At 33.2% G+C, this 7,497-nt stretch overlaps 1 protein-coding gene across 1 annotated transcript in view; it reads right to left on the bottom strand.

The window, feature by feature from the left end:
- Window positions 1-7,497, bottom strand: part of LOC106473198 (small G protein signaling modulator 1-like) — a gene marked incomplete at its 5' end in the record, with an annotated part of 29,366 nt that overhangs the window by 6,440 nt on the left and 15,429 nt on the right. The window contains 8 exons of the mRNA XM_022401686.1: window positions 1,028-1,137; window positions 1,690-1,772; window positions 2,375-2,499; window positions 2,701-2,936; window positions 3,505-3,619; window positions 4,999-5,093; window positions 6,094-6,304; window positions 7,127-7,341. Coding sequence (XP_022257394.1) covers window positions 1,028-1,137; window positions 1,690-1,772; window positions 2,375-2,499; window positions 2,701-2,936; window positions 3,505-3,619; window positions 4,999-5,093; window positions 6,094-6,304; window positions 7,127-7,341 — 1,190 coding nt within the window. The remainder of the gene's footprint in view (window positions 1-1,027; window positions 1,138-1,689; window positions 1,773-2,374; window positions 2,500-2,700; window positions 2,937-3,504; window positions 3,620-4,998; window positions 5,094-6,093; window positions 6,305-7,126; window positions 7,342-7,497) is intronic.

Genomic DNA, 7,497 nt, shown 5'->3' with positions numbered 1-7,497 from the left:
ACATATCTCAGTAGAAAGTTCTAGTTTATGTAACAATGTGACATATCTCAGTAGAAAGTTCTAGTTTATGTAACGAGATGACATATCTCAATAGAAAGTTCTAGTTTATGTAACGAGATGACATATCTCAGTAGAAAGTTCTAGTTTATGTAACAACGTGACATATCTCAGTATAAAGTTCTAGTTTATGTAACAACGTGACATATCTCAACAGAAAGTTCTAGTTTATGTAACATGACATATCTCAGTAGAAAGTTCTAGTTTATGTAACAACATGACATATCTCAGCAGAAAGTTCTAGTTTATGTAACAATGTGACATATCTCAGCAGAAAGTTCTAGTTTATGTAACAACGTGACATATCTCAGTAGAAAGTTCTAGTTTATGTAACATGACATATCTCAGTAGAAAGTTCTAGTTTATGTAACAACATGGCATATCTCAGCAGAAAGTTCTAGTTTATGTAACAACATGACATATCTCGACAGAAAGTTCTAGTTTATGTAACAATATGACATATCTCGATACAAAGTTCTAGTTTATGTAACAACATGACATATCTCGATAGAAAGTTCTAGTTTATGTAATAACATATCTCAACAGCTGAAAGTCCATAAGCACTAAGCAGGATATTAACACTATTACATAAACTAAAAAGAAAAAAGAAAGGTTTGATTAAAAAACAAAGGTAACTGAACTGTTAGTATTCAAATTAATTCATAAATTATATAAGATAATAACTAATGTGATTTATTAGTAACACCACCACATGGAGGACTATTAACTAGTACTGATACTACTGGGATTAGTAACAACACCACATGGAAGTTAATTAACTAGTACTGATACTACTGGGATTAGTAACAACACCACATGGAAGTTTATTAACTAGTACTGATACTACTGGGATTAGTAACAACACCACATGGAAGTTTATTAACTAGTACTACTACTACTGGGATTAGTAACAACACCACATGGAAGTTTATTAACTAGTACCCATACTACTGGGATTAGTATCAACTACCTGAATAAGAGATCTCATGTTCGCAAAGTGTGCATCCATGGCTCCACCGTGAGGAAAGTTTGCAGCCATCCTCTTCATGAGTTCACAGAAACAGCTGTATGTCAGTACCTCTGTTGACGAGATTAAACCAGTTTTTATATCACGGAACATTTTTTCACTAACAACTTGCTATTTCATAGGAGTGATAGAAAGTAAAAGCAGTAAAATTCACCGTAGTTATACATATCTCTCAACACTTTATTCCAAAATTCTAGTTACCAGTCTTATCTGGGATTAAACACTGACAAACAGTGTTCTAGTTACCAGTTTTATCTGGAATTAAACACTGACAAACAGTGTTCTAGTTACCAGTTTTATCTGGGATTCAACACTGACAAACAGTGTTCTAGTTACCAGTTTTATCTGGGATTAAACACTGACAAACAGTGTTCTAGTTACCAGTTTTATCTGGGATTAAACACTGACAAAAGTGTTCTAGTTACCAGTTTTATCTGGGATTAAACACTGACATAAAGTATTCTAATTACCAGAATGTGGGTAACAACGCTTGCATAACAACATTCTGAGCTGTTAGTTACAGCACCATATTAATAGTGACAATAAACCTTTTTTAATAATAGTAACAATATTTTAATGTTATTCCATTCTAAATAACAACTCACCATCATCAAAGATCACCAGCAAAGGAGCAACTAAATCACACATCCCTTGGACGTAGCCAACATCCAAGTGTTCCCATACATAGCTAGAATAGAAAATAGTTAAACCAATATAATCAAAAACAAACTTAACATACACTGATTATGTTGTTATCCATTATACACACACACTGATGACGCACATGATCAGAAAGTTAACAAAAGACTGCTTCTCTAAGAAATTAAGTTTTCAAAAAAATCTTGGACAAATCAGTTTCCAGTGAAACTAAGCTTCATGTTACAAACTTATTTTACAAAGTTAAAAGCTTTAGAAAGAACATCAGAATGTGTTATTAGTTTTCATTTGAGAATTAGATAATTTTTCTTATGTATGATAAATATTTTATCTAAACACAAAATATTTAATTTAATAATAAGCAGTCGACATAAGTTCCATAAAACTAATAAATGTTTTATCTAAACACAAAATATTTAATTTAATAATAAGCAGTCGACATAAGTTCCATAAAATTAAAAAACGTTTTATCTAAACACAAAATATTTAATTTAATAATAAGCAGTCGACTTAAGTTCCATAAAACTAATAATTAACTTAAAGTTAAGAGGTTTATAAATTCCCTCATCTTGTTAGTTAGGTTTAGGATTATTCTAGATATCTATTTGTAAAAAAAAACACTAAATTACTCACGTGCACATCACGTTTCTGAGCTTTTCCAAGTTTTCAACCCTAAAATACCAGTAATTACGGTCACATCTTTGGACATCTTTTTCAATTCTGTGGAGATTTAGGGAAAACTGGTCCAAAAGTTCCATCTGGATGGCAAAACAATTATTTTTAGATAGTGTTTTTGTGTACAGTTGAATATATCAGTTCTCAAAACAAGTGTTGGAAACTAGTGACAATCCAGAAGCAATAAAAAGGTGGATTTTTTTACTTCCTCCAGACTTAGGACACTAATTAACAATCACATGCATATAAATATTAGGATGTTACAACACTATTTAGAAACTTACTGAGTAGACACCACCACTAGAAGATGCTGGAGAAATACAGCTTGACCGAGAGTCTGCTGATAGCTGACTATCTCCATCTCCATAGTCTCTGGGTAACAATTCATCTCTTGCGAATTCTACATCATCTTCTGGTTCATTATCACCCTCTTTCGGATCATCATTCTCATCTTTCTGTTCATCACCATTGATGTCCACTGAGGGATTTGTAATAATAATACTTTGGCTCTGACTGTCAACTATGAAAGATGAAGATGAAAGAAAAACCGATTAAACAGAACACAATCATTCTTTGTGAAATCAATGACGTCAGGCTAGTATATATTATCAACAGCCATTACGATTAGGGCTAGTTACTGTAAACCACGTCTGTATACTCCAAAGGCAATTTGGCAGGAGTGAAAAAACAATTGACCTTCATGAAAACCTAACGTAAGTGGGTAACATTATGCAAGTTAAGCCTTTACATGATTTTTTATATCTACCAGAAATATCAAAATATAATAGCATGGACATGTAATTAGCAAATTACACAAGTAGGGCTAAGGTATAGAAATTCTAATCATGGCAGAAATGGTTTAATTGGAAAAATGCCATAGTAAAGTTAATAGCATCACCCTCAACAAGAAAATCTAAATTATGGTAGGAAAGCAGAGCTTATGTAAGATCTCCTATAAACTAAGCTATGTCCCATAAAGTATCACACTATTTGATATGTCAGATTAAGAAAACCTAGTATCTAGGTGATTTACAACTTTTTTTTTGATAATTCCTTTGAAAATGGCTATTGAGTTATGTACAACCTACCTTGATAATGCCTAATCAAACGACCTCTAACATATTTTAATGTAACCGGTTGGGACTCAGCACCTTCAGTTTTGGGGTAATGCTCCTCAAATGATGAAAATGCTTCTTCCGAACCCTGTCATAGTGTAATTAGTACAATATGTAGTACCCGCACTTGGAAAAAATGTTATCATTCATCAATCAATAATAAAGTTAGCGTGTGAAACAATTAATAAATAAACCTAAATTTTTACAATCCAATGTAACTGATAATAAGTAGAGCACGTAACATATATTTAGTGGCAAAAAAGCTTACCATTAAATACATTTGAAGATTTCATGATTTTCCCTAAGACTGATGTGTGTGTGAAAGACAGGAAAAAGTCATTTATGACAAAACTAAATAACCTGTAGTTATTCAGATTGTTTGAAAAAAAAAAAAGAGACCATTTCTTATTTATATTTTCTTTCTTAAAACTTAAGACTAAGACAGTGGTGTTTAGTTGACAGTTACCCATGGAATTACTGAACTATTAGACAGAGAAAATAAACTACTACAAGTTTACCAAAACATTTTTGATCTATGGATTTTCAAGGTTTAAGTAATTCATACCCATTAGCTCGTATCTACAAAACAAACTATACATCTTCACTTCAATTTATGAATATTTGTGATTTAAGCCAGATGTTCTTACAAATATAAGTAATATAAGCGAAACATTTCTTAACCCTAGAATTACTGAAGTACCATCTTGCTTGTAGATCCATAACTTTGTTGGTCACAGTTAAGACTAGTGTATGAGTCACACAGAAAATGTATTTAACAAAAGTACCATAAATACTGTAGTTTCCTGTGTATTTCAGCTAGGAAATAAGTAACAGTAACCAATTTTTTGTCATTTTATTTATACTGAGTGTTTTAAGAGGCAAAAGTACTCAAAATGATGGAATATGTAGACCCGAGCAGCAGTGAACAGTAGTTGAGGGTTATGTAGACCCGAGCAGCAATGAACAGTAGTTGAGGGTTATGTAGACCCGAGCAGCAGTGAACAGTAGTTGAGGGTTATGTAGACCCGAGCAGCAGTGAACAGTAGTTGAGGGTTATGTAGACTCGAGCAGCAGTGAACAGTAGTTGAGGGTTATGTAGAACCGAGCAGCAGTGAACAGTAGTTGAGGGTTATGTAGACCCGAGCAGCAGTGAATAGTAGTTGAGGGTTATGTAGACCCGAGCAGCAGTGAACAGTAGTTTAGGGTTATGTAAGCCCGAGCAGCAGTGAACAGTAGTTTAGGGTTATGTAAGCCCGAGCAGCAGTGAACAGTAGTTGAGGGTTATGTAGACCCGAGCAGCAGTGAACAGTAGTTGAGGGTTATGTAGACCCGAGCAGCAGTGAACAGTAGTTATGTACAATATGTGAAAAAACAGAACAATTCACAATTCTGTTTTTAACATTTACAAGTATTCCACCATATAATGCCATTGTATTACTGTATTCTGCTATTAGTGCCATCAGTTACCTTCCTGATGTCAGATTTTTCGTCATGTTCTTCAAATGATTCACTGGGACTGATGTCTTCAAATACTTCATTATTCAGATTGGCATCTTTAGGACCTATGTGAGAAACAGTTTAATAAACCCACAATAAGAATACTGTTCGTTCATGATGTGTCATTTCTCAACTAGAAGCAACTGAGTTTTTAAGATCTCTCGAACTGAATCTGTAACTTAATTAGAACCTGGAAAACATACAAAGTCTAACAGAATAAACATCTAAACAATGATTTACAGTTAACAATACAGTAGTTATCATTAGACTAAAAGAAGATTAATAATGTGACAGTGTAACACAATAAATAGTAGAAATAATACAGTTATCATTAGACTAAAAGAAGATTAATAATGTGACAATATAACACAATAAATAGTAAAAATAATACAGTTATCATTAGACTAAATGAAGATTAATAATGTGACAATATAACACAATAAATAGTAAAAATAATACAGCTATCATTAGACTAAAAGAAGATTAATAATGTGACAATATAACACAATAAATAGTAAAAATAATACAGTTATCATTAGACTAAATGAAGATTAATAATGTGACAATATAACATAATAAATAGTAAAAATAATACACAGATGGAAACTAAAGTCAACAGCATAATAATGTAACAATAACAATGATGCCAGTTTTTTGTTTGCTTGTTGTAAAACAGAATACTATACAACGGCCTTTGATCTGCCCACCACAGGTATTGAAACCAAACTTTTAGAATTTTAAGCCCACTGACTTATCACTGGGGCACTAGTAGGCTAGTGATTGATAAGTAGTTTCATTTTCTCAATGCCAGGTAATGTTTAGTTTTACCTTCTAAAACTTTGTTTTATAACTGTGGGCATACGCTACGTCTTGTGCATGTATATATATATATATATATTTCTGTAGTCATAGTTGTAACATTTTACTTACCAATATTATACTTGGATTAAAATAAAAATCTGTTAATTCTAGTCAACAAACCACCCATTCAGTAAATTTTACAGTTCACTAGTTTCACAAAGTGTTCACCCATCAGAAAGCATAAAATGTGCTTTTGGCATTTACCAACAAGGGGTATTTCACTATTGGTGCTCTCTGAAGATAGCTTTGCCATGTTTGCTTCCATGACTTCTTTGTCTTGTTGTCGTACGATGGCTTCTACAGCCAGCCACTCCGACATTGTAGTCTCATACGCAGTCTGTATGCTGTTGTCATGTTTCTTGCGTTCTTCTGCAGTGCTGCCAAACTGATAATGGCCTAGCAAGTAGGGCCAAACCTATGCATCAATACAAAAATATGTCAAACAAAGAATTCAATAAATCCAAGTCACTTCAGTCTGGCATCCAAACAAACAAGTCATCTGATTCTGGTATCCAAACAACTATTTAATAAATTCATCTCATTCTGGCATCCAAACCAATAATTCAGTAAATCCAAGTCATCTAATTTTTTTAATATTATATAGTTATAAGCACGAACATAAGCCTAATGAAATGAATGCAAAGCTGAAGATCTTCATTAATGCTGCTGATATTTTAGCATCTGACACTAATAAAAGTAACATTCAGTGACCTCCCAGAAGTGAAAAAAAATCCCGTAAAACTTTTCAACATGTAGTGGCTTAAGTATGACCCCACAATTACAGGGGGAAGGCCCGAGCCAAAAGGGTGCTCAAAGACCTAACAAGTTTAAGAATTGCCAACAAGGGGAATAAATGTACGGGGGCCAATCTTTTGTAGTTATGTCACTGCCAACATGGCTCAATTAAACAATTAATAAAGCTTTTGCTAACTAAACTCTTGTTTCTCAAGACTTTAAGCAATATTAAAAGCAAATCAAAATCCTGTTTCTCAAGTTTGTAAGAGAAACAAAATTATGGTGTACCATTCATCTTAAGTTAATCATAATCTAAGTCAAACTTTATAAGCTCCTATATAGATCAATCATTCTATTTTCCAACTGATATAGTCTGTTGCCAAGACAAGCTACAGAGAGACAATAATAACATCCAAGTTTAGTTTTTAAAATTAAATTGTCTAATGACTAAAATGGAAGTTAGGAATTAGGAGAAGATTTACGGTTATCTTTTTAATTATACCTCTTTTCTGATGCTATGCTCTATACCACCAAAGTAAGTTAATCTGTATATCTCACTGGCTTCTTTCACACAGTCATTCTCTTGAAGGGTCATCCACACCTCTGAAGTTAATCCCGAAGCTGCATGGGTGGGCTCAGTATCCGAAACAATTGTTGCGTTCACAAGTCCTGACAGGTGGGTGCGAACTGTACGTAGGTGACGACAGTGAGCTAACCCTAACAGGAATAATACTTGTTTTATATCATGTTTGGCCACAAGACAGCTGAAATTTGGACTATACAGTGGTGATGACAGTCAGCTATCCCTAACAACAATATTCTTTTCATATTATGTCAGGTCAAAACCAGTTATAATTTACATGGTATACTGTT

The sequence above is a fragment of the Limulus polyphemus genome, unplaced genomic scaffold (genome assembly GCF_000517525.1).
Source record: "Limulus polyphemus unplaced genomic scaffold, Limulus_polyphemus-2.1.2 Scaffold5964, whole genome shotgun sequence".
Lineage (NCBI taxonomy): Eukaryota > Metazoa > Arthropoda > Merostomata > Xiphosura > Limulidae > Limulus > Limulus polyphemus.
This window is presented reverse-complemented; position numbering and strand designations above follow the sequence as displayed.